At 39.0% G+C, this 27,971-nt stretch overlaps 2 protein-coding genes across 13 annotated transcripts in view; one reads left to right on the top strand and one right to left on the bottom strand.

Annotated features, from left to right (window-relative positions):
* The window catches only part of LOC306880535 (protein 4.1-like), a 113,278-nt gene that overhangs the window by 59,083 nt on the left and 26,224 nt on the right, over window positions 1–27,971 (top strand). For all 12 annotated transcript variants that reach the window (XM_079434114.1, XM_079434108.1, XM_079434107.1 and 9 more), the window contains 8 exons: window positions 4,265–4,369; window positions 5,648–5,690; window positions 15,765–15,840; window positions 15,936–16,154; window positions 17,400–17,487; window positions 19,836–19,988; window positions 20,070–20,167; window positions 22,304–22,476. In XM_079434114.1, coding sequence (XP_079290240.1) covers window positions 4,265–4,369; window positions 5,648–5,690; window positions 15,765–15,840; window positions 15,936–16,154; window positions 17,400–17,487; window positions 19,836–19,988; window positions 20,070–20,167; window positions 22,304–22,476 — 955 coding nt within the window. The remainder of the gene's footprint in view (window positions 1–4,264; window positions 4,370–5,647; window positions 5,691–15,764; window positions 15,841–15,935; window positions 16,155–17,399; window positions 17,488–19,835; window positions 19,989–20,069; window positions 20,168–22,303; window positions 22,477–27,971) is intronic.
* LOC306880538 (uncharacterized protein) lies at window positions 699–3,419 on the bottom strand. Its single transcript, XM_079434123.1, has 3 exons — window positions 3,071–3,419; window positions 1,861–2,303; window positions 699–1,628 (listed from the first exon to the last, which is right to left on the bottom strand). The coding sequence occupies exons 1-3, from the start codon at window positions 3,413–3,415 to the stop codon at window positions 1,454–1,456; spliced, it is 963 nt and encodes a 320-aa protein (XP_079290249.1). The 5' UTR covers window positions 3,416–3,419; the 3' UTR covers window positions 699–1,453.

The raw sequence follows: 27,971 nt of genomic DNA, 5'->3' as shown, positions 1-27,971 counted from the left end.
GAAGACAGGATCATATAGAATTCGCTGGGTGAAAACTTCCTGTGGTGTCCACACCATGAAGTCACAGTAACACACCTCTGCAATGTGCATTTGTGCCTGCACTTGATACATGTACTTGTGGAAATGTCTCAGTGCCATGACCCCATCCTCTCCTATGCCAAGACAGAATGAGGAATCCTTGCAGCTTTCAGTGAGGGAGCAGTTCCTGGTTTTGAAGGGGCATTTTATCTCTAAAACGCCATCTCCATGGCAAGTGCAGGCTACCACACCATCAGGTGATGCTCCAATCCAGGGGAGTTCTGGGTTGATGATGAACCCTGATGCCCTCACCTGGAAGTCTTCATGGTGGTCTTGCATCATAGCAACATAGCTTTCCCTTCCTCTGTCCTCATTTTGTTGACCCCATCTAACAAAGATTGGAATGTAAGCATGCAGGTTAATACAGTATGGTGCAAAATGTAAGAGCTTGTAGAATACGATGTGAGAACTTGCAGAACAAAAAAATCTGTACTTGTAACTTGACAATTTGCACTTGTAGAAATGTTTACACACCTGTCACAGGAAAAAAAATATTGACAAATGTGTAGATTGATATGTACATAAACATGACAGCTGCAAACATGTAATGCAAAAGCCGAGGCGCACAGATTTGCCACTTTGTGATGCAAGCTCTCTTGACAGTGTTTTTTTTTTTCTTTGTGTGAATTCAAATTCAGATCACGTGTGTGAATATTTTTTACAAGTGCAAATTTTAACATACAAGGTCAGATTTTTGTTCTGCAAGTTCTCACATTGTATTCTACAAGCTCTCACATTCAAATGTGAACATGTCTATCATTTACCAGGTGGTGCATTATGACAATTAAAAAAAAAAAAAAGCATTGATTTACTGGCTTATAAACAGCGGCTTCACAAACTTGCAAGCACTATTGTACACAAGCTGTAAGCCTTAGAACAAACTAGACCAATTAATCTTGCTTTATGCATGGTTGTCTTGCACAGTAGGTCTAAGAATAGCTCTCCTATGAAACTGTTCTGTTATCGATGTACCTTGTTGCCTCAGTTGAGAACCGAGAAGCACGGGGATAGCAAATTCTTTTGATCAAGGACGCAGGTGTGCCTGCTCTGGCTGCCTCACTGAAAACTGACGCTGTGACTCTTCCTGCCCTCTGATCAAACCATACTCTAGATTTACTTTGCTCCCTGGTCTCCTCCTCAACTATCAAACACTGGGCAAAAAGTTAGTGACACATGACTATTTAGAGATTAACTACCACTGAAGTGTATAGATTGACTAAAACTGATTACATTCAAGAAAATCATCCATAGGAATACTTTCAAAATGGAAAGGCTTATCATTTATTTCACCTGAACTGATACACTGAAATATTAAGAGTTGTACCAAAACAGCCTGATCATTATGGATATTACACTCCAATACAAATGAAGTAGGTCAAACTAAAAGGAGAATGTTTATAATGTTTACCTGTTGCTTCGTTAGATGTAGATCATCAAAGACCTTGGTACTCTCAATCAGCAGCAAGGAAAAGTCCATCTCCAGCCAGGTGCTTGAGTACAAAGTGGAAAGAGGAGCTGGCAAGTCCAGTTGCATCACCTTTGGGATGTACCTGTGATAGAGAAACAGAAACAAGACATTTTAAGTGACAATATATAGTGTCCAGACTATTTAAAGTGACAAAAGATCAAATGTACAGTTAAATATTCTAGTCCTGTAGTAATTACTCATTATAATTAGCCCATGTTTTTGTTTTCCCCTGTCATAACTGAGATGAGTTGTAAAGTATTATGTGCAAGCCACAAAAGAGCTTTTCAGTCTCTCTGTGGAGCAGAGCATCTTACCTGTGGGAGTGGCCCTCAATGACAGAGAGGATGGCACTCTTCTTTGGTTTGGACTCCTGCAATTCACTATTATGAAGCGCCTCAAAGAATGCTTGGCAGTCTTTATCTGATGGTCTGATATCAGGACAACCAGGACCTTGATCTTCACGGCTTGAACATGGCTCTTGTTTATGAGAGAAACTGATGTTGCAGATCTCTTCATATGGGACCCCTCTGACAGAGTTCATACTTGTCTGAGCCCAAGCACAAGGCTTCTCGGTGCAAGCCTGCCCGTTTTTAATATCAGCAGCAGCCAACACCGAGTACAGAAGAGCTGCTGCATGAGAGCAGACCTCTCCTAGGCCTGCCTTACAGGTGCAATGAGCCATAAGCACTGTCCCGTCCTCTTGGACTGTGATCCAGGGATGTGTTGGGGTCACAGAAAGGTTTTGTGAATGCTTAACCTTAAGTATGAAACACAAATTGAGAATTAAAAAATTTGCAATATAGCCAGATTAACAATGAAGTTCAACATATAACATTATCTAAGACTCATAGCTATTTTCTACATTATGTTTTCGATTGGCAATTGTTAATTATTATCCTAGCATTGACCTAGCTTTGCCACCTAGCTAGCACCACGTAGCAAGTTAGTAGAGTAGCTAGTAGGGGTGTAACAATATATTGTGTCACAATATATCGCAATACAAAAATGCAACAATATGTATCGTGGATAGTTCAGCCAAAAAAAAATAATGACCCTGTGAGAAAATTTACGTTTTCAGAGTCAGTACTACATTAAACTACAATATATTATGTTGAATATAATGTCTAATAATTGGGGAATATTAGTGGGTCCTGATAATGCTTATGTTATAAGTCTTATGTTACCAGTAAGAAGTGGCCTAAGTTACATTATTTTAAATATATCTAGCCAGTGACAGAGTGCAAGCATATTGATCTAAAATAATTCTGTATTTTCAGGTTCAGAATCATGAATATATTTATTCTGGTGTCAGACCACTGTCCAAGCCTATTCATTTACACCCACAATGTTATATCAAATTTAGCATTTAATCAACAGTATATTTTTTCTTAACCTTTTATTAAATGTCTTGGAGTGTCGCAATAATATCGTATCGTGAGTTTAGTATTCTGATATGTATCGAATCGTGAAATTAGGGTATTGTTACACCACTAGCTAGTTAAGTTAAGTAAACAAATATCTTACCTTTCCTGTAAATAAGAAAAGTTTCTTCATCTCCAGATGATAAACTCGAGGATCATTCACCCATCCTGATTTAAAATACATGTACGCTTCAGTGCTCTTGTATGCCTTGAGGGACTCCCCGCTGTATGGAGAAGGATTGTGGACGAGGTAGATGTAAATGTCGCCAAAAGACATGTTTGGCAAGTTAACAACAGATTTCAGCGGGGTCAGAAGTTGATTCGGAAGTAAATACGGATCAAAACCCAAAATATCAATTTTCTTGTAATAGCGTTGCTTTTCTTTATCAGAGAGATGAGCGATTTTAACGTTAGCGCAGCCCGTTTCTGCCATTTCCCCTGGAATCATAGACGTTCGTGGCGCGGGCGCTACGGTCCTAAAGATGGCGGCCACAACAAAAAGGTGACGTCATTGATACCCATGTATAAATATATCAGAACTTAATTTTTGATTAGTAATATGCATTGCTAAGAACTTAATTTGAACAACTTTAAAGGCGATTTTCTCAATATTTAGATGTTTTTGCACCCTCAGATTCCAGATTTTCAAATATTAATTTTCAAAGCTTTCAGATGATGTATACATGGGGCATGAGACAGAGGTGGATGGATAACTACATTTAAGTTTTAAAAACTGTGCATAAGCACTTGAGCGTAAGGGATGTCTGGAGCAGACAGATGAATGCAGCGCTGTTCTCTGTCTTCAGATGTTCCTCAGTGACTAATGCTGGAAGCTCCTGGTGTCTGGAGAGGAGCTCTCTGAAGAAGAGAAACACTGTTGAGCTCGAACCAGCCTCTCATTCCTCAGGAGTCACACACTCACACTCACACTGACCGCTTCAGCCGAGGTCCGGCTGCTCCAATAGTCCCATTATGACCCGGCGTCTGTGAGCGACCCAGACTCCACGCAGTCACCATTTCAGACTCGCTCCAGTGCCAGCGCTGGCATTTACAGGAATATTTTACATACCAGCCAAAAATCACACTTCTGTCCTCATTTACTCACCATTATAGTTTTTCTTCCATAGAATAAAAAAATAAAAAAAAGTCCCATTGTTTTTGTCCATACAATGAAAGTTTTGTTTGTTTTGGAGCCCATTTACTTAAAGGTTTGGAATGACATGAGTGAGTAAATTATGGCAGAATGGTCTATGTGAGTAAAGTGTGTTCATCTCTTTCTTCTTCATTGTCTCTCTAGAAACGGGCGAAAGGCCAGTACCTGTTTTTTCAAGTCTGCGATCACCTGAATCTGTTGGAGAAGGATTACTTCGGTTTGAGCTTTAAAGACAACGTTGATCATAGGGTGAGTTCACTCATGAGAAACATCACACAACACACACTGACGTTATCCATGCCATGTGTTCCTGTTCATGTTCAGTGCATGAGCTGATGGAGCGAATAAGAGCATCTGCCAGATGCATGAACTCCAGAAACAGCGAAACCCATCTGAACGCCAACAGCAGTCTGCGTGACTCATGCGCTGTATTGAATGATGTTTTGCGAGGAACAGAGCCAAGTTTAAGTGGTTAAGTTGTCTATCCTGTGAGATCACATTGTCACTGGCTCTCTTCCAGAACACTGATACCAAACAAACACTGATACTGATTCGCTGATATCAAACCCAAGACTGTGCTGTGATCAGTAGCAGATCAGTCACATCAGTCTTTGTATTGCTGTTGGTGGTGAAGCATGAAGTTGATGATGAAAGCGTGTACGTTTACTTTAGAGGTGAATCATGGGATTGGCCAGGCATGTTGTTTTTCTAGTTCTGTGAATCTGTTATCAATCATTCAGTGCAGCTGATTGAGCCAGTAATCGAGGCCTTATGCAAAGTAGGCTACTTCATAACAACTTTATTGTTTGAATTAAAAAGTTGACAAAAATTGTGTGGTAATGGGTCAAATTGATCAAATAGTTTTAATAAACTGTATTATTGTTATTATATTATTTAATATTCAGACATTAGTCTATATCGTGATTTAATAATGTTTACAGCACTACTTTTGATTTATTAGTCCAGAATTTGCCAAATTAAATGATATTCAACCTTTTACAGTAAATTGCATTTTTATTACTGGATTCTGGGATTCCTCTGCTTTTTCTGCATCATGAAAATCATAGTTTACTTTAGTTATATATATGAACATTTTAAAGAGATTGATTAACTGAGATTTTTGAAGAAATTGCCACACCATACAACGCAAAGTGCACAATATAATAGAATAGAGGTTTTTGTATTATTATTATGTTGCACGTATTGTATTGCACTAATGTAGAACGCCTGAGCCTCAACCTAAGCATTTCAATGTGCAAATTGTCACTTATGATAAAAAAAAAACTTTAAATTGAATTGAAATAATGCAAACAGCAAAGAAGTGTAAATGAAAAATGGGTTGAAATGCAATCACAAAGTATGTGAATCCACGGTCAAGTTGAGGTGAATGTGAATGCAACGAGACGATGTGTTTGAGGACTGCATCGTGAGCTCTCCTCCTCACAGCAGAGTCGCTCCGACTCTCAGTCTCAGGATGCTGTGTTCAGTGCGGCGGTCTGACTGACTCTCTGTGTTTCTGTGTTGCAGTGCTGGCTGGACCCCACCAAGGAGATCAAGCGGCAGACCCGCAGTACGTGCTGTCTCTTTCTCTTTATGTGGTGGTCTGGGTGGGTTTGTGTAACTGACAGTATGACGGACTCTCTGGCTCGGTCGTCCTCGCACACATCTGCTGCTGGAATTATCAGAGCGCTGTAGTGACGCACACAGCACAGGGTGGAGTGAGAGCAGATTCCTCATTCACACCACACAAACATAATCAAAACCATCAACAAAACACTGATGCCTGCTGTCAGCTGACTGTTTCATGATTCTGATGTTTCATCTTCACAATGACGCGTGGCATATGTGCTCTTTGTTGAGTATCATATTTGATGCATCAGGCTTTTTTATTGACTCTGTTTTATTTAGAAGCCCAAACTGAGCAAAAATATGTAGTTTGCTGTAGATACTGATATTTATATAATGAAATTCTGATGTAAATCAATGAGATCTTTCTAACAGCACAGCAGATATTTACATAAAATGATCTAAATATCAGTCTTCGCTCTAGATCGCCAATAATATATCTTAGTAAGATGAGACTGAAATAAACTGCCCATTTTTATGGCAAGAAAAAGGTGGATAGCACTGGACTGCGGGTGAATGAGTGAGTGTTGCTGAACACTTCCTGTTCACTCTGAAGTGTGCCATTGTTTGACATGCAGTCAGGTGCTGTATATATGAGACACACAAACACACACACACAGGTGAATCAGACGTCTTATCTGCTGTTATGACTCAGTTCCTGCGTCTGTAGAGCGTCTGGAGGAGAGCTGAAAATAGAAAATCAGGACAGACTGATAGAGAGAGAGAGGAAACGCACGAGCAGCTCTCCTTCTGAAGGACACATCTATAAAAATGGCAGCTGTGTCCTCGTTTCGAGAGACTCTCACTGAAAAAATGAGGTTGACTTTGCTGCGCTGAGTCCTGACCTCTGACCCCGAGTCGGCGCACAGCACAGTTTGAACTAAAGTTCACCACATCATTCCACTCATTCTGCCATGTGCTTTATGTCTGTATAGTGAGTGAGCTCATGGATTATGTTCACCTCATTTCCTTCCACCGACCCAACAGAGCATCACAGGGAGCGTTTCTGTCTCACTTCTGGGCGATTGTTGCCTCATTCATAGCTGAATTTGTGAGTGCTGTCATTCAGCTTATTGTACAGAGCTTCGGTTCAGCTGTGAACAATCCCACCAGCTCCAGATCAATTATTACTGGTTCATGAGAGAACTGAGATGTGTTTTCAGTGAAACTTGAATAAGGAAATTTGTCAAAAATATGAACAGGAACCACAATTTTAGGTCTAATAACAAAGCAGCATTCATTGAAGTGATTCATGTTTGATCATGACATGATCACTAACCAGGTTTCCATCCAAGGATTTTTTTAGCGAAAAAATATTTAGCGCTTTAAAATTATTTGCGATATAGCTGATGGAAATGCCAATTATCGATTAAATTTCTCATGTGTCGACAAAATCTTTTTCCGTTTAACTTTAGCGCATTCCATATCGATACTTCAAATGTCGCAAAAATTTGTTTGGAAACGCTTTTTGTCGAGAAGAGGGACTTTAACGCAAATAAATGTGGTGTCACATGACAGAATTAGCCTATAGGCAGCTCATGTTCATAGTGTTGCTCATGTTAAAGCACTGTTTCCCTGTAGTTCAAAAGCGCATTAAATCATATTCATATTATTCAATTGTATCTAAAATTATTTTACACATGGTAAGAAAAAGAGGAGTTACCTCTCTAACATACTTATCTTAATTTGGTGTTAGTAGGCTGGCCTACGTTATTATTATTATTTTTTTTACAGTGCGCTGTTCAGTTTAAATAGCCTGTAGTCCGTGCCTTTCATCTTGACCACCATAACCCTGTGATATTATGCCAAGCACATTTTGTTTTACATATTGCAACGTGAAGTACAAAAGTTTAAATTAATTCGTTTTGGCTTGTTAGCTTCTTATATTTTTATTCTTGCTTTGTTCTTTCTACCGTTAAATTGAAATTATTTGTTGTGTAGTGAGGGGAAATAAAATATTTTTTTCACGTTTCTTCGATATTTTTGGCTGACTGTATTTTATTATGACATGAACAGGCTGCGGTGTGGAGTCAGTAGGCTATACTGCGCGTGAGGCGCCGGCACGATCGCTTGTGTTTTTTGGGGGGTTTTTTCCTTGGTAAAAGTGGAAACTTGCACTAGCCTACTCCTTCATTTGTGGTCATATAAGAGTAAGACATTATTCGAAACTAGTCAAAATATTTATTTTATTTGTGTACATTCACAATAAAAACAAAACGTACTTTTGTGAAATAAAGGAAAACTGCCGCTTTCTCGAGTGCATCACAAAAATGAACCGAAATTCTGCATATAGGCTGCTAATTGTTGCAGTTTTTTTTATTTCGTTTTGTTAATTCATTAATTATTTAGAAAAATATATTTTGCATATGGGCCTGTTTCTTTTATATACAATAGCTTATGTTTTTCTCCGTTCGCAGATGCGTGAATCCTCACGTTCATGTTGTTTATGCTGCTTTTTGCGTGTATAAAATGAATCCCTTGAAAATAAATTTAGGTATTTGTAATGGGTCAAGCCAACTATCAATTTAAATTAAATTTAATTGGAATTTAACATAATCTTGTCGGTTAACGGTTAATATGGCTTAACGACCGTTGGTTAGGAGAAATAAAATAACCGGAATGAACTTTCCTATTTCCTATAAACGTTAATCAGAAAAATTATAATAATACAACTGCAACTGTTTATGAGCATTGCTTGATTATCAACAGTGGCCTATCTATCTAGTCTATAACAAAGTACTAAAAAAAAAAAAAAAAAACTCATGACACTTAATAAAAATTATTTTATGTAGGCCTATACAATTTAATATAGGCTTTTTTTGTTTTGTTGTTTCAAATGGATGAAGAACAGCTAGCCTAGCCTATAATTTACGCAATAGGATAAATTATGTATGGAAACAGCTCAAGGGCAACATTTTTTGGCGATACACCAAAACTTATGCGACAATTAGTTTTTTAAAGGGATGACGTCATGACGCACACCATTTTATCGGTAAAAGGCCAGTTGGATGGAAACAGGCTGTAGACAGCAAATTTCGCAAAGTTTTTTTTTTTTTACGCATATCTCTTTGTCGATAACAAAACAGAAACTTGATTACTGACTGAAGATCTTACTGTTAAACAGCCTGAATATAAAATATGCAGGGTTATTATAGTAAAACCATAAAAAATATCACTTGAAATGAAATGAATGTTAACTGAAATAAATAAAAAAACTATTTTGTTTCGACTAGTTGTTAATGCATCACTTTCATTTAGTTTAACTTGATGTACCAAAGTAATTAAAACTGAAATTAAATTTAATAATAGCTATACAGAAATTCAAAAACAAACAAAAATATCTTACTAAATCTTACAAATTAAATAGAAAACAGAAGATATAATAAGAAACTAATTCAGAATATTAATAAAAATTGTAATAGTCTAAATAATGAGTAGTAAAATAACACTGGCGATGAGATGCAAAATCCAGAGCACATGAAAGCATATTGCAGTTAAAATGAAAAGTTTTGCAAGTTCAGTTTCCATTTGCCAAACAGTCTAATTTAAAATAAACATTTTGCCCCAGTGTGTCCAGAATTTTTAGATTTTAGCCAAGATTTGTCATTTGAGCACATCACTAATGATTAGTTCTCAGCAGCATCATTCATGTCTTCATCATCTTTCTCATCCATCTGTCTGTCTGGTGTTCCTTCATTTCTCTGATGAATTTCTCAATCATGCTTAGATATCAGCATGGACTGACCATGTAATGTAATCTCACTATCCTCAAAAACTACAAAACTACACAATGACCCACACAACATAAACTACCTTCATCCTGGTGTTGACATCAGTGTTTTATTAACCTTATGTTTCCCAGAAGAGCAGGCCGGACGTTTGTAAATTTAATGTCTCTGACTTCCGGTGTCATTTGCTTCCAAAACAGCTTGTTTTGCTGCTTGATATTGCAAACTGGTGTGTCTTACCATATTTTTTAATGTATTTAATTATGAACACACAGGTTTGTAGTGCAACCACTTTTACCGATACAGCACTTTATTCTTCTCATTATTTCCCCACAGCGGCTAATGAACCGGAAGTCTCGCATTTTCACAGAAAATAGCTTACTTCCACCTTAAAATAAGGTGGATACTGTGAATTTTTGACTGCCAAAAGCTTTGACTCAATGTACAATGAAGAGTCACTAATCTAGATTGTCTAATAGAGTCTCAAAACTGTCATTCAGTACATTTACATGGACAACAATATTCCAATTTTAACACGATTAAGACAATACTCTGATTAAGAATCTACCATGTAAACAGAGATTTTTGATTACCTTAATCCGGCTAAAGTCATACTCAAAGTAAATCGAATTAAGACATGTGGAGTATTATTTTAGTCGCATTATGGAAGTGCAATATAGACATGGACATACCTTAATCACATTATTACCGTCGTGTAGCAGGGCTCCAAACTGCGATTAAAATGGTCGCATTTGCGACCAAAAATATTAATTTGCGAGTGAAGTTTTTGCTGAGGTCGCCACTGGCGACTATATATAATTTGCATGAAAGGACTTTTTCCCCGATTGTTTTGCGCTCACATCTTTTATTATGTTCACGTATTAAACTTACATAAGACGATGCGCATCAAAGTTTTACTGGAAGAGAGTTTCAAACAGTCCTCGTCTCTGCCGCACAGTCTGCTGAACGCAGTGAGAGAGACCTGAAAGGGCCTGTTTACTCCTGGTCACTTCATGCATTTTCTCTGATCGGATATCTATATGATTGTTAAAACGTTTCCCCATTTACACTTGGCCACATAAATGTGTCTTCGCAAAACGGATATAAATCCGTTCTTCAATTCCCGCTTCATATGCAAATATAACGTATATAACGAGTTCACGTCAATGAAAGCAATGGATAATTTTATTAATTATCAGCTAATTTCAATATCAGAGACCGCGATAAGAGAGCGCGCGGCATCAGCACTGGAAAGATAGGCTAGTCTCGCTACTTTTAATGAAGAAGATTGTGTGTTGAGCGTCTGCGACTTACTTTCAGGTTCATTCAGTTTGCGCGTCGCTTGCTGAAGAAATACTCCGCTACTCATCCGCGGTGATGCTTGTTGCATTGATAGCTATCCGATCAGGAAAAAGATGCATGAAGTGACCAGTTGTAAACAGCCCCAAAGTGCAAGTGCAGAAAAGCCGTGTCTATTTCGTGCACAACTTCAACAGGTAAAGCTGTCAGCTCTGTGGATACTTATCGAGATCTTAGTCTATATGCTGTGTTCTGTTAATGCATGGACTTCCTGTTATTTGAAGCGCACTTGCCATCCAGTAATCGCTAAAAGCTTTGTGCTGTCTTACTTTTTAATAAACAAAGTATCAGCTTTAAAATGCTACGAAATTCAAATGATGCGGTTTGGGTGCTCTTTAATGCGGACCACAAGCGCACACTTTGGGTAATATAAACACCAGTACCCCGCGTCCACACGGTCCGTGTATGCGTCCGGATCGCGCGAGCGGAGAGTATCGCACTTAATGCGCAGGCGCGATCTCTTTAGCACCTCAGTTAAAGCAGCAAGTGAACCCATTATATATTTCGATTTACTACTACAGTATGAAATGAACATGATTAAAAGGTAGGCAATAAGAAAGCCTATAGTACAACTTGCTGAAATGTTTTATGTAAAAGCTCGTTCAGTGTTTCAAACTGAGGAAATGTATAAAGCTTGTAAACATTGCATTGTAATACATTTACCTCAGAATAACCACTCAGTGTCCATAAACTCATCAGTCAGCTAGAAAAATAACTATAAAGAGGAGCGTTTTGCTATATTCATGCGCTGTTGCATATTAATATTTTTACTTATTCTGTTGCACATGATTCAACTCCTCCTATAAAATTGCATTTTACTAATGAAGAAAAACAGACTGAATGTGTGAAAGACGTGACAACATTTATAGGATGCACTGCACTCAGTGGCCAAGTGATGCTTATGGTCCATGATATTGGTACAGATTCTGTGTAACGAACAATTCTTTGTGACTGTATATTTCAAGTTGTAAAAGACATTTAATTCACACTTTAAGTGAACCTTAGTCCCCCGGTCGACCTGATCATCTACAAGATGGATTAAAATGCTGATAAAGCCTAGAAAAGATAAGACATAAACACATGACAAAATGATTGAAATGTTAAAATAGGGGGGAAAAATAAAATTATAATAATAAAATAAACCACTTTTATTCTGTGGCACCTAAAAAAATTATTTGGCGCCTAAGTTTTTCTTTTATAGGAGCCAATGGCTCCTTACTCAATTTTTTTGTCTGGAGCCCTGTGTAGGACTTTTCGCCGTATTTTGCGACGGGATTCACTCTGGGCAGTAGTCAACCGTTTGACAGCAAATAAAAGAGCATGGCTTCCACAACACTGTCATCTGTTTGCACGTATAGCATGACAAATAATTAACTGCACTTGAAGCCTTTGTAAAATTAAAAATGCAACACCCAAAACTAGAGATGCACCGATACTGAATTTCTCTGTCAATACCGATAGTCGATTATTCAGAATGATATCGGCCGATACCGATAGTTATGAGCAAGTTAAAATTTGACGTGGTCACATTTATGCCAGTGCATGGTCTGTGCTGCTCCAAAATGTCTGCTCTGCTCCATGCATAAAGCGTGTGCTGCAGAGCCGCCGCATAGTGCAGCAGGCCCGGGTATACTCCACTTTCCGCGTTCCGTTCCGTCTCGCGCACAGCCGCGTCCGCGCAGCTTTGAAGTAGACTCAACCGCAGATTAGTGCGGACAGACGAGCTCAACACATGCGCAGTACCACCTACTTGACTTGCGTTCTGTCAACATTCACCTCGCGTATGAGCTGTTGTACGCGAGCCCTCCTGATGATGAAAATGACATAATGCGGACGGTGCGCGGACACGGACGGCCGAAGTACACTTTGACCTTAAGATTTCTGATCATGTGAAGAGAGTTCTTTAGGAGCAGAGCCTGGTTAATACTCGCCGTGTCAGCACGAGCTGCAAAAATGTTGTGAATACTTAGAAAACGATGGCGGATGGGACAGAAGATTTTGTTTTCCAGCGAAAGTAAAATAAAAGACTACTTCTTAAACCAGAGAAGATGAACATGCTGGTTTTGTTTTTGCTTTTTATCTCACGTTACGCTATGGAGGCTTTCTTTAAATGTTCTTTATTTATTTGATTTCTCAGTGCTTGCTAAACGTTCTGGTGTAGCCTATGCCATGCCTCATTGTTAATTACGTTATATAAGTTAGTTTGAATAACAGTTAATCCATATTTCAATCATTTGTTATATTTTTAAACTGAATAGATGTAAGCAAAACAGACAACTATCTTTTCTTGTAAAAGGTGACAAGGTCGTGAATTCTAATTCGAAAGTGAAAGCGTCCGAAGACTGGCTTATAGCACAGAAAAACGCCCGTTCACAAAATTCAAATCACAAATAATACTGATGAAAAAGAACAGGTTGAATGTTAACCACTTTTGTTACCATAAACTTTCCTGTTTTCTTCATAAATACCTTAATACCAGATTTATTCAAACATACATATATAATTATAAGTAAAAAAGCTCCTCTTCGGTGTTGTTTTATAGCTAACTAATGAACTGTGAACAGCGGAATAACTTTGCTGAGGTAAGTGACATACTGTTCACAGTCTGTTTTATTGGCATCTTTTAGCGGTTGAAACACTGAATGAGTGATTACATTAGACAGACATGATACATTTTGGTAAGCCATACTGCAACATCTTATATACATTCATGTGTATTTTGCGCTATAACTTAAACTGGAAGAGACTTGAACTTGAACAGAGGTGCAATAGCGATCTGTCACGTCACATTTAAAAGCATCAAAACAGCATTCATTGTTTGTATTTCGTGATATAATGTACAGGATTTGAAAGCTGAGAGTTTGTTTCTTATTAGAAGTAAGAAAGCACAGAGGTCTTTGTGATTATTGGATAGATCGAGGCATGCTACAAATGTTTAGTGTAGAGAAAAACTGCGGATCTGGCAATGCTGGCTTGAACTACGGGTGATTCATCTGGTCAAATAGAGCCTGCTTTAATGTCGCTTTTTTAACTCTTAATGCCTTATATTGATGCCGATAGTGAAATAAATGTATTTTATCGGCCGATACCGATTATATCGGTGCATCTCTACCCAGAACTGTGTCATAAATGTTATCATAACAAAGACAAACTATATGTTGAAACAACAAATTCTGGAGGGGACGTAATGACGTGTACCAATAATCGATCTATGTACTATAACATGTAAAACAGGAACATGAAAGGAATATTCTAAAAGCAGCTCATGTAAACACCTTAATCATAATATTGTCTTATTTAGAATAAAGTAAATAATTAGATTACTGATGTCCATGTAAACACATTCATTGTCTTTCAGTATTGTGACTCATTTCAGGCTTTTAAACATTCCTGTCTGAATGATGAACAGCATGAGCTAGTGTTGACTGACTGAACAGACATCAGCACTCCATCATAATCACTGCCGGTCCCTCCACCCTGCAGCTTTACGGCACATCTGCTTGTGGAAGTTGTGCTTGTATTTCTGGCCTTTATTGAAAACCAAGTGCAAAAGCAAAACAAGCACTCACTCACGCACTCCTGTGATATTCAGTGGAGCTGAGCTGGAGAAAGTGATGTTCTGCTGCAATTTTGTTCTAGTTTAATTAGGGCTGGATAAGGCCAAAATTTATATCATGATAATATTTCTTAATTTCAGTTGATATGATATAATTCCGATATCGATATGAGCGATATAAATGTTTTTTTTTTTTTTTTAAAGCCTCTGCCAAGAATGCCTACAACAGATGTCTGTACCTACAAAATTCAGAAAAATGAATTTGCCAAGTCTATGAAATGTCCTCCTATAAAATTACATACTATTTTGGAAATAAAAACAGTGCAAATAATGTTCACCTGTTATTTGTATTTAGCCTTCATACAAACAAGAAATGTGAAATCACCGTCAGATAAATATTAAACTGTCTGACTCGCCTTATTAATATCTTTAACGTATTCTTATAGATTGAAACAAAAGTGCTTCAGCCAGGATAAAGAATATGAAAAGTGCTCAGAGTTGCGGCAGAAAACAGATAGGGTGAGCAACAATAAAAACACATGTTGCTGGAGACGGGCTCATTCTCTGCCAGCAGGAGGCGCTTTTGGAGCGGCAGTATTTGTTTTTTTATCTGGTAACGGCTGCACACAAAGCAGCGCTGCGCTCATAAACGCCACTTTATCAGAGCAAATGAAAACAACATCGAAAGACAGTAGGTTCCCTTCAGATATACATTAATATAGAACACCCGCACCGTGCTTTGTTTTTGAAACGTGCAGTGCTCATGTTTATTCACCAAAAGCCCTATTTGGATGGGACTAGCTTTACAGGGGGTCGTTAGAGAAATTTGTGTTTCACAGACGTACTTTTCACAGAGTGTTTCTTTGTGTGTTTTTGCCAACGTGAATTACCGTAGACACTCTTATCGCGTGCATGTTGGACATGTTTGCCTCCCGGCAAATAAATAAAAAATAACAATAATAAAATCAAGAGCTAGATCACGTAAACTGTTAGGACTGACTACTGTAATATCAGCGTCAGGTAAGATTAATGTTACTCACCTTCATTTCTGCACTCAATTACATAATGTTTAATTACATATGTACCTTTATGAAAATTAAACATGGGTTTACTACAAATAAAAAAAAAAATAGTTAAACTAAAGTATCCACACATTAACCATGGTTTTGCTATACTACTAGCCATGTAGCTTCACCATGGTATTTGTAGTAAAACTGTGGTTATACTATCAATCCGAATGACTATACACAATGCCTCTCACCTCTGTGATAAACACGGAGATGTTAGTCCCGTCCGAATTGGTACGAGAAAATTATTGCCCAGCGCTATGTTTAATCCGCTCTTATTCTCTTTCTGTGTGTGTGTTTTGCATCAGACTCTCAGTGGCAGTTTGCGTTCAGTGTGAAGTTTTACCCTCCGGACCCGTCGCAACTGATGGAGGACATCACGAGGTACAGAATCTGGTCTCCTCCGCTGGCCGCACTGAAAAGGCTGCGGGTGTCTGTGGGAGTGTGGCAGCTCATGGCTTCTCTCTTGGTCTCTACAGGTATCTGCTGTGCCTCCAGCTGAGGCAGGACATCGCCTCGGGCCGGCTGCCCTGCTCCTTCGTCACACACGCTCTGCTGGGCTCCTACACCGTGCAGGCGGAGCTCGGGGACCACGACCCCGAGGAGCATCGTCTGGACTACATCTCAGACTTCCAGTTCGCCCCAAACAAGACCAAGGAGCTGGAGGAGAAGGTGGTGGAGCTGCACAAGTCGCACAGGTCTGACAGCAGGCATCCTTAACAAATCTAATGCCATGAAGTCTTATAGTATTACAGAAGTCTTCATTGTCATTTTAAGAGGTATTACATTTAGGAGCAGAAAAACAGGAATCGCAAAACAGCTTAATGTGCTGATTAAAGTTCAAATGGGCTATGATTTCATTAAATAAATGTGAGCTCTGCATGTTCAAAGTCAAAACGTGGCACTGTTTCTGCAGGCCTGCAGTTTCAGAGCAGTTTGCATTCAATGAATAATGCAGTTGTGCCAGGTGTTTGCTTATGATCTGCTGTTGATGAATTTTGATAGAGTTTACTTTGTTGTAATGTGTTGAAGATAGTTGTAAGATGCATATTTGATCTGCTTCATCTGTTTGAATGAGCTAGGAGTAACACAAGACATTTCAAATCAAAGAGTCTCTGTATATTTCAGGCTTGTTTATTATTAAACGTCTCACATTATTCATTTTCTTTGTGGATCTTATGTTTTTAGTTACAGCTATATCTGGCATTTACTTGTACATCATCATAGGAAGAAAATACTAAGAACATTATTTGACATTTAATATGTAGATTTCACTAGTATTGGCAAAATAATCAGTTTATTCCCTTTTTTAAACGTATCATTTATTATTATTATTAAAAAAAAAAAATCCAATATTACTCAACCAATATTTTGTATGTAATGATATATTAGTAGTAGTTATATTAGTAGTAGTAGTGTAGTTACCCAGTTTTGCAGGTGAATATATACTGCAGCCTGTTCAATTAGTTTTTGCATCAAGATTTTTTTGAGTGTTCTGTAGGGACAGTATTAATCTGTGCAGGTCTTTAAAAACTTTGCAGGCTGTGCATTTTAACTGAAATAATAACTGGGAGCGGATTGATTGTGACGTCACTAGTGGCATCATGTTCCCGCTTGGCAGCTCTGATCCAGTTAGGCATATGAGCATCAAATCTGGCTCGACAGCAGGAATATTCTTCCACGCGTAGCTTTGGAGTCATGAGATGCAGGAAGTAAAACGCTTCTGTCTGTTTGATTCACTCAGCCAGACACACATGTGAGGCTCACTAGCGATCTTATGATTTCAGTTCCTACATTAATAGAGCTGAATGTCGGTGAAGCGCTCCTCCTCAAACTCCAGTCCTCATGATGATCAGAGGATTATCAGTGCTAATCTGCTGTGACCTGCTCAGTGCTGATGTGTCCTGATAACACCTGTCTCATATCTCCACCTGCTCTTTCAGGGGAATGACTCCAGCCCAGGCAGACGCCCAGTTTCTGGAAAATGCCAAGAAGCTCTCCATGTACGGTGTAGACCTGCATCACGCCAAGGTAGACCATCTCCAGACTGTCTCTCGTGGAAGTGTGCAGATTCATTTTTCAGGAAGACTCTATATTCATCAGTGTGTTGCTGTTTTTGGCCATTAGCAGTCCACATAAAGCACACATTTGGATACATGCGCGGATCAGCCATCTTATGTGAACATCATTACGTTTAGATCTGTGATCTGCTGAGCTCTAGACTCGGCGAGAACAGCGGAGACACAGCTTCAGCTGAACAAACACTCAGACAGTGAGTCTGGGAAAAATATTCTGTTGCCATTTTTAAAGCCTCACAGGACTATCAGCTCTCCAGCTCTTTTCCCAGTGCGACTGATAGCAGTCTCTAGTCCAAACTGTGCGTCTGTCCCTCTCGTGTGTCTCTGTCTCTCTGCAAACTGAAGGTGAAGCTTGTGATACTCAGTTAGCACAGCGTTTTTTCTTCAGAGTCTCATTACCTTTAATGACTGACACATGGTGCTGTATTAGTCAGGGTTTTTATGATTAACTAAAATTAAAACCGTAATAAAACACTTTCGTTACTTCAAATAAACTTGAACTGAAATGAAATAAAATAAAATATATAAAACCATAAACTGAAATAAAACAAACCTTTTTTATGTAATTTAATTTCGGCTTTTTCTTTTTCATTTAGTTTAACTTGATATACTAAAATAACTTAAATAAAAATAATTAAAACTCTTTAGATATATTTGGAAAAAAACTAGTAACAAAATGGCTAAAATGTAAAATAATGTAAATATTGATAAATATAATAGTATCTCAATGATACTAAAATAACACTGCTGGTTATGTCTGTCTGTTTTATGTAAAAAAACACTTTTGATGAAATGCGCAGGGATTGTTGTAAATGTTATATCACACTTTATGCCTGTATAATGTTTACTCTAAGGTTGTGTGCAGCATGGTTCTGTTTTTTAAATTGCCCACATTCCCAGCACATGGTTGTGATCAAGAAAATGTCACAATGCAGAAACATCTAGATGTTCCTCAAAATAGACCTCATTGTGTTTACACATGAATTATTTCTTGTTTTTCTGGACGTGTTGATGTGGTTTTGTGCCGTGAGTCTCTCTCCTCCGAGGGTCAGAGTTCACCGGAGACCTGCGGCTTTGAGCACTTACTGATGCGCTGATGTGTGAGAGATCAGCGGGAGCTGTGCTCGTGTTAAAAGCCTCTCGTGGCGACAGATAGTCTGAGTTCAGTCGGTTATCGGTGCTATTGATTCCTCCCAGAGCTCTTCAGTTAACAGACGGATCAATAATCAGTGCTCCACGGCCCGTAAGATCCACTTAGGACGTTACATAAACGCATTCAGATAAGTGCTGGAGTGGCGGCAGTGAGGGCCATGATGGATGCCATTCATAATTATATTAAGACACTGAAAGAGTTTGAGTTTGGAGTGTGTGTAACAGTGGGTGTCTTCTCTGAAACCCTCGGGAACGCTGACCTGCTTTACTTCCAGTGTTACTGTAGAACTGAGCGACGAGTCCAAATTATTGGAGAAATGTCAGTAATAAACACAACATAGTCCAATCTAATCATTCTCACACACAATCAGGGTTTTATTGTATTTTTATGTGACAGAAAGCATTCTGAATGACATAGTTTATGGCTTAAAATATCCCGATAATATGCACATCTGAAACGCGTTAATTTGCATTTACATTTAATCATTTATCAGATGCATTTATCTAAAGCGGCTTACAAATGAGGATAATAGAAGCAATGAAAAAAACTAAAGCAACAATATATAAGAAAAATGAGCTATTCCTTAGTTAGCAATATTTGGTTGCACTTTATTTTAACATGAATTAGTTGCATGCTACATGTACTTAACTATAGTTTTAACAATAAATTATGTATCATCATCATCACAAGCAATTAACACTATACCAAACCCTAACCCCAATCCTAACCCCATAATAAGTACATTTATTAATATTACTCAGTACTACTTTTGTCTAATTATACTGTAAAAATGTCACCTTAACATAGTGTATTACTCTATTGAAAAGGCAGAAAAATTAAATGTTGGCCAAATATGACAAAATAAAACCGCATACTGGCTAATAACCAAAATCGGGGTGATATATTGAGCAACCCTAATAAAATCAATAGGAGTCTACAGTGTGTGTGTGTGGGGGTTTGTTAATGCAGGTGTCTCAGAAATCTGCGAGTGGCTGCCTTTATTTTTCTGGTAGTTATTCAGATTCATTCAGTTTTTACTGATCTACTCCTGACATAAAGCACAGATGTATCTGAGTGTGAGCAGATCTTGTGCTGAAACTGGATGTGAATGTCTTCAGTTAAAGACTGCATGTCCTCTCTTTTCCCAGGACTCTGAGGGAGTGGATATCATGCTGGGAGTGTGTGCAAACGGTTTACTAATCTATAAGGATCGTCTGCGGATAAACCGCTTTGCTTGGCCCAAAATCCTCAAGATCTCCTACAAACGCAGCAACTTCTACATCAAGATCAGACCAGGAGAGGTACGACTGAGCAAAACACGTGTCTGAGGCTGATGGCAATCACTGTGTCAGTAATACTGATGATTTATATTTGTGTGTCAGTCCGAGCAGTTCGAGAGCACCGTCGGCTTCAAGCTGCCCAACCACCGGGCCGCCAAAAGAGTTTGGAAAGTCTGTGTTGAGCACCACACCTTCTTCAGGTAAACATATCAGCAATACAGCAGAGTTTTTGGTGAGTTGAGGAGGCTTCAGGTGACCTGAATCCATCCTGGAGGATGAGCTGTGTGTGTGTGTGTGTGTGTGTGTGTTAGAGCTGCGCGGTTAATCGTTAAAAGATTGCCATCTCGATTCAAACACCCATGCGATCCATGCGAGTTACCATCTTTAGCTAAGAAACAGCTTCACAAACAGTCTTTTCAACTGCATAGTATTATTTCTGTCTCACAGTCATTCATATTATGACAGAAATACTGGGATGAAAGTTTATAGTTCGGATATAAACACTGATGTCTATGGTAGAGATCAAAATGGAGCAAATCACCTTATTAAAGTAGCTGGCACTTCAAATAACGTTTGTCGATTGCATTGTTTTGCCACTAGGGGGTAAATAGTGACTGTTTAAAAAATGTATTTATCATTGAATCATTCATTCAAGAGATTCATTGAAAAACACTGATTCATCCAGTAATGAAACAAGTGAAGTATTTATGGGTGAGTCATTGAATCATTCATTCAAACCACTTTTTGATCATTTTCATATTAATATTGAATGTTTCAATATTTTTATGCAGTGTTTTGTTTGTGGAGTGTCCGCTATGCTCTGACCCTGATCAGTGGCGTTTATCATGAACACATTTAATTAAATATATTTTAAATACAGTACATATGTATTAAAATGTTTAATAATTCGTTCAAATTAATCAAACGTGACATTATTGCTCTCAAGCTGTTTTATTGCTATCTTTTTTTGCGTGGTTGAAACTGATTACACAATACGTGATTGATTTCAGTAAGTTGTTCTGTTTCTGATGTTAATTCATGTTTATTTGCTGCTGTAACTAGTAGTAAAGAGGAAGAGATAATCGATTCATGTGCAGCTTGAACTGATGCAGATACAGTAATTTGTCATGACACATCAAAGTGCATCAATTTAGTGAATTTAGTTATAAAATGACAGAATTTGAATCTCAGACTTCATCTTTATACTAGCAAGGTAACAACGGCACTGTTCTTGAAGCAGATGAACTAACAGTTTCACTATTAGTAGAGACGCTGCTGCCAAACACTGAACCAGAGCATTTACCTGTCTGTCTTCATTTCTGTGGGCCAGACTCCTGTTCAAGACATGATGGCATGATTTGTATGCTGGTCTGTAACTCAAACACACTGACTGCAGTCTGGAGCTACAGATAATTCACAAACACCAGCACATCACACTCTCAAACACATGCTGATGCACTTTATATGAGTTCAACCTTCCTCATTTTCCTCAGTTTTTAACACTTAGTGTTCTCCGAGTGCTTTTCTTCTTTCTGAAATGTTATGCATCTGTTCTGTCCTCAAACTCCCACCAACACCTGAGGAGGAGAACATGAACGGCTTGAATGAATAATAAGGATAATTGTCAACTAAACTGGAGATGCTTCTGACACTTCTAACAGCAGTAGGGATGCAGTGGTTAGGACATTTTGGCCTGATATGAGACCAGTTTTAACAAACACAATTGTTGGTCATTACAGATTCCTGTACTATGTCACTTTTGCCAATGTAAACATTTGTCACGGATTGTTTTGCTTGTAACCGAATGCAATTTATTGACGTAATGACTCGGTGATCTCAATCAACGTTATCAATAGCTCTTTATTTTAGTCCCGATCTGCATGTACATAATATGTACAGTACTTAGGATAGTGTTTACAAAAAACTGGGTATTAACTAGGTACTAACCCTGAGCCTACCTTTAAACCTAAACGTAGTTACCTTACATTATGCAGTACTTTTATTATTAAGTACATGTACTGTAAAATGACATTATCTACTGAATCTATCAGGCCCACATTACAAGACCAACTCAATAAAAGAAAAATAATACTAAACCTACAAAAGCTAATATATCTTTATATTATATATAATTATTATAAATTTTTTTTTCAATAAAACCTCTTTCACTAGCTGTCGGTTGTGTTTTCTGTCACATTGCGGTCTGACGTCAGTAATAGATCACATCACAACTTGATGATTTGGAAAGAAAGACATAATGGACATCTGAGCACATGTAGATACCGTCTGTGTGTAGTGTGTGTTCTCTGAGCGCTGCTGTCTGTCTCTGTTCACAGGTTGGTTTCTCCTGAACAGCCCACCAAGACCAAGTTCCTGACTCTGGGCTCCAAGTTCCGCTACAGCGGCAGAACGCAGACGCAGACGCGACAGGCCAGCTCCCTCATCGACCGGCCCGCACCCTACTTCCAGCGCACCTCCAGCAAACGCATCTCTCGCAGTCTTGATGGAGGTATCGCACCTCATTTGCTCCGTCTGTGTGTCACAGTAACACTAGGTCTTGTTTCTAGCTGAAGTATGAGTTCTGCATTCCTGAATGAAACGGCTCGATATGACATCCCCATGCATCAGTCGAGTCAGTGTGGTTGTGTCAGGCTGATTAGAACAACACTCAAGTGAAATCCACTTTTTCTTGACACGCCATTTAATTGGAATTGGAAATATGGGCTGGACAATACAGCAAAAAATGTATCTCTCTATTTTTCCCAAGTCTTGATGATATATAATACTTTTAAAATTTGTAAAGTTTTTTTTGTCCCACATCTGGAGACAATTGTTATTGTTAACAAAGTGCAAGCTTCCTTACCAAAAAGTTGTGGTTGTTGCGACAAAACATTTTTGTATTCAATCTTGCATTTAAATCCAGTTGCCAGTCCTTTGTAGTGAGTAGCTAGTGGCATGAAAAATTAGGCAAAGTGAGAAAGGAGCGTTCCCTTTAAAATCACTTCTTTATAATCAGTGAGTATCTTTTTTACTATGCATTTATGTTGTTAGTTGAGACATGCTAAACGAAAGCCTCTAGTGTTTGCCTCCAGACTGACTAAAACATCTGATTGGTGTTTAACAGAAGTGTCTGTAATTAGCTACAATGGTCAATGTAGTTGTAAAAAATAAAACGCATATACAGGAGTTTGAAAGCAATGGTCACAGTTGTGAAATGAAAAAGCGGTATTAGTTTGGCTTACTTAAATGCAAGCAAAACATTTAATATTCACTCATTTTATATAGAGAGCAGAATTATTGCGATTTCTGATATACAGCCCAGCCCAACTGGAAATATACTTGGCCAAAACCAATTGCTGAAATTATTAATTTTTATGTAATATATTCATAAATATTAAATGTTGCATAGGATGGCCTGTGTGTTCAGGCCATGGTATAGCTGTGTGTATGTGTGTGTGCACCAGTGCCCTCACACAAACACACACAGGAAGTCTTTTATCTGCTCCCACGAACTCTCTGGTCTCCAGTCAGCGTCGGCACTTAGAAAGGCACTGAGGCACAGCGCCTGTTTTTTTTTTTTCAGTACAGCATGCCCAAATCTCATCTGTACCCTCAAGAGGAGCAGAAAACAAGCGTGACGGCTGATGTTACCACAGCAGGCGTGACGCAGCGTGTTTGTCAGTGAACTCTTCCCCGGGCCGTGTGAGCTTCCAGGCTATGAACTCTTTATCTGCAGGAAATCTCCCAGCGGTGAATGAGGCCATTCAGCTGAGGTCTCTCTCTCTCGCTGTGTGTATGGTGTGTGTGTGTGTGTGTGTGTGTGTGTGTGGTGTGGGTCCAAATGTCTTTACTAGATTGGTAAACCTGAAATCAGCTGCAGCAGTCCCCATGAAGAAGACAGATTAATAAACACTAAATAATTCATATGTAAAAATGCAGATAGGTTTCTTTGAGATCAGTTTCATGGTTAAACACCGGCCCCACTGTCACTTTTCTTAATGATATAAGAACTGCTGAGTTCAGTTGGACAAAGGATGCTTGAACTCTAAACTGAAAGCGTCTGCTCCATACAGTCTTAAAGCAAGATAAACGAGTCCAGCGGAGCAGCCGCTCTTTGACCTGCTGAGAGTAAATCACCGCTCGTGTGAACGGGGCTTCAGCATTTATTATGCTTGTTATTCACCTCTCGTTTGTCATGTTTGTTTCTCTCTGTATGAATGAACCTGGGTTTGTTTTATCTGCGGTTTATCCGTCACTGCTGTTCTCGTGTCCTGATATGTTTTCGGTTGAGGGGTGATCTTGTGTTCTGTTGTTGTGTCTGTGTGCATGAATAGATGTAGCTGCATTGTCCCGGCTCTCTGCCGTAGACAGACACAGGAAATGAGGGACATCTGTTTCCTGTCTGTGGAGCGAGCAGGAGAGATGAGCTCAGAGGAAATGAGGGTTTTATAGGCAGAGCAGAATGAAGCACAGAAAGCATCAGCGTCAGGCTGCTATATGTGTTCATGATGAACGCCACTGATCAGGGTCAGAGCAGAGCGGACACTCCACAAACAAAACACTGCATAAAAATATTGAAAAAATGCAAGTATTTAACAAAAATATGAGCTTTACATTTTGACCTGTAAACCCTCTTGGCGTTGCAGCAGTACACTTATTTCACACGTTTTACTTTACTTTTGCGTTGTACTTCAGGAGTCATGAAATGCCGTTTCAGATTTATATATTACATTTATCAAGGTTAGTTTGCAGAATTTTTCATTTTCATCCTCATTTTCGCTCTCTGGGGGAAAAAAGCTTAATTTTAAGGGGCGTTTCCTCTTGCAGAAACATTGCTGCGATTGGCTAACTTTGTCACACTGTAGCCCCGCCCTCATTTACAGCATGTCGTGTGTTTCAATGCATAGTGTTAAATGCTGGTTTGACGTTTATTACAAACACAGTAAAATTCTAAATAAATGTGCTGACCTGCATTTTCTCTGAGGACAGAATGTTTGGCACTGCTGTATCTTTCAATAAAGATATTGTGAAAAACCACCCGCGTGTTTAGAATAATTCACAAAACTAATCGCGAAATATGAACAACAAAATATCTTGCTCATGCACGTCATTAAAAATAAACCATGCATTTCTAATGCGCGGATCTTTATTAAGGCTATGCAGTTTTCTTTTTTCCACTGACAGAACGATGTCTGACTGTGCGTTCACACCGCCGCCGACCAGAGCGTCAAAATTCGCCCTGGCCGCCCTGACTGAGACGCTGTAGAAAAGATTCGTGGACGCGCTGACGCTCTGACGTAGATCGTATGCTCGTCTTGTATTTAAAGGAGCCGCTTGGAAACAAGCAGGTTGATCCAATTAAAAGCCATTTGTGTGGTGTTTGTGTTCATGGTTAAGTGCTAGTCTAATTTCAACATTATAGGAGACATTTACTAGCCTTGGTCTTTAATTAACATTCATTTGTGTGCAGCCTACATTACAAACTGTCCAGATTGAAGTGTAGCCTTAATGCAATTGGTCAAATCGGTGTTGTTTTGAGCAAATAAATTGCATTCCCGCTGAAAAACAAACGTTGTAGCGGGAAAATGTCCCCTATAATTTTTATTTATGTCCCTGTACACAAACAGGGACACGTCAAATATTATCGGGAAACCCGCCACAGCAATAATTAATCTCTCTTCCATTTTGCTTGGGAACTAATGTGGTCGGAACCAAAGTTTACAGGACTGCGTTCTCTGGAACCCTCTCAAGCGGAGGACTTCTACATTCCGATTGGTTGCCGCCCAACCGCGTCATAGCTCATTACCATAAAGTTGACCTGACTTCAACTCTCCTCGACGCTCTCACCGTCCAAGACTCGCCGGAGCTCGCCGCCGGCTCACATTGAAAATGAATGACTTCCGGCCACTTTGACGCTCTCGCCGGCGGCGGTGTGAACGCACAGTTAGTTTGACAGCCTTACTCAACATCATTATCCAGCAGCAGTATGATCTTGTGATTGATGGACAGATATGATTTGTTCAGAACACTCCTGCTCAACTACAGATGATGACACATATTAAGGGGGCGTGTCGAGAAGAAATTGTGAAGTCACCATTCTCTTGATTTCAAATCCAGATGTTTTAGAAGGGCAGAAAACCATCATTCATATTTTGAAGGAGTTAGTTCAGAGTTTTGAAACTTGCGGCATGCTTTTACTGTAGAGTAACCTCTTATGTGTGTTAACATCAAGAACATTTTGGTGCTCCATTTCATGGTTCCTTTAAAACTGGGTGAAGAGTGAATTATTTTCTGCTGATCATGTGGAGCTTTAGTCTAATGAACTCAGAACATTCCTTTAAGAAGTGGTTTGGTCAACATTGTGAGCGATCAGGCTAAAGATAGCTTCAGCTCTGGTCACTATCAGCAGTCTCTTTTCTGCCCGAGTCTTTCCAGCAGTGAGCAGGAGGGTTTATTTTTGTGTGATGTGATGCTGGAGAATCAAACGGAGTCAGAGGTGTTTTCTGTTTTCGGGGTTGTGTATTGGCGTGTCTAGCCCTTTCATTTTTTACTGGTTAGCACGTGGTCAGCATTCACCCCGTTTAGAGGGCAGTGTGTTAGCGCTCTCAGGCTGAATTATGCTTCTCTCAATACTGAATCTGTTGTTACTGTGAGCACACATCAGCATCATATGATGGACGCTCAATAATCCATCATAACACAAAATACATCATCCCTGTGAGCTGGGATGCTCCGCATCGATTCATGCGCAGCCGATGTGAACACTGATGAAAGCTTCGGAGAATCTGCTTTTCCAGCTCTTCTCTATTAAAATGACCCTGTTTTTCCTCCTGCTGGGAATCCAGTCAGGGCCGTGGTGTTTTAATGATGTTGCCCTCTGGTGGATGCCTGGGGAACTGTGTGTGGCCCAGTTCTGCTGCGTCTCAGAGCTGTCACAGCGTGACATGATGAAACGGACGTCCCAGCAGCGCAGGCTACATTAGCCTACTTTCACACCGCTCAAAGCAGGTCATGCCGATGCTGAGCGGGAGGTGGGAAAAGAGTGCTCACATGTTCCTCAGTACTGTCTGATCCATTATTCACTGGTTACTAATATATAGTGCATGTTTGAGTGTTAGTACTCTATATTCAGAAGTGTGGACTGTAGTGGTCCTCTGCTTTACTAGAACACACTCCCATAAGAATGCTTATATAAACCATATCCAGATTGTGTGTGTGTGTGTGTGTGTGTGTGTGATTGATGTCTTTGGATGTAAATGTCATTTGACCTCAGGGGCTTTAGAGTCCCAGCTGAGGTTTGGGCCATGTTTGGAATCAAATACTGTGCAGTATACTGCATACTACCATGTTTATTTTTATAGTACACTGCCATTCAAAAGTTTGGGATCAGTAAGATTTTTAATGTTTTTTAATTGAGTCTCTTATGCTCATCAAGGCTGTATTTATTTGATCAAAAATACTGAAAAAACTGTTATTAATATACTTATGTATTTCTGTGATCAAAGTTTATTTTCATCAGCCATTACTCCAGTGTCCCATGATCCTTCAGAAATCATTCTAATATGCTGATTTATTATCAGTGTTGAAACTGTTGTGCTGCTAAATATTTGTATGGACCTTTGATACTTTTTTTTCAGGATTCTTTGACTAAAAAGTTAATTGTCCAAGCAGTAAACAGATGTTTTGTTTACAGATAACAGTCATGTGACTGATGTGAGCAGCATTTTCTTGGGTTCATATGATCACAAAACTTGCTCCTCTACCACAAATGAATTGACATCTGAATGAATGATTTTTATGACTTTAGTGCCACGCTGATGTATTTTTCTAGGCGTCCTCATTAGGGTTGGGAATCGAAAATGGATTCGGATTCCAGAATCGGATACTTAAGGTCAGGAATCGGATACTTGTTGTCAAATTAAAATTTCGATTCCGCTTATCGATTCCTATGTGCTTCTTTTTTTTTTTTCATCTGCCAGGACCTTGCTCGCTAATCTAAGCACT

Source organism: Barbus barbus (assembly GCF_936440315.1).
Source record: "Barbus barbus genome assembly, chromosome: 14".
Lineage (NCBI taxonomy): Eukaryota > Metazoa > Chordata > Actinopteri > Cypriniformes > Cyprinidae > Barbus > Barbus barbus.
Note: the sequence above shows the minus strand (reverse complement) of the source record. Positions and strands in the feature narration are given on the sequence as shown.

Bases quoted from the DNA above. Each gene is read 5' to 3' on its own strand.
- LOC306880538 (XM_079434123.1), bottom strand. From the start codon at position 3,415: ATGATTCCAGGGGAAATGGCAGAAACGGGCTGCGCTAACGTTAAAATC. The intron at 2,304-3,070 runs GTAAGATATTTG...TTCATACTTAAG, and splicing joins TTTTCTTATTTACAGGAAAG to GTTAAGCATTCACAAAACCT. The intron at 1,629-1,860 runs GTAAGATGCTCT...TCTCTATCACAG, and splicing joins ATTGAGGGCCACTCCCACAG to GTACATCCCAAAGGTGATGC.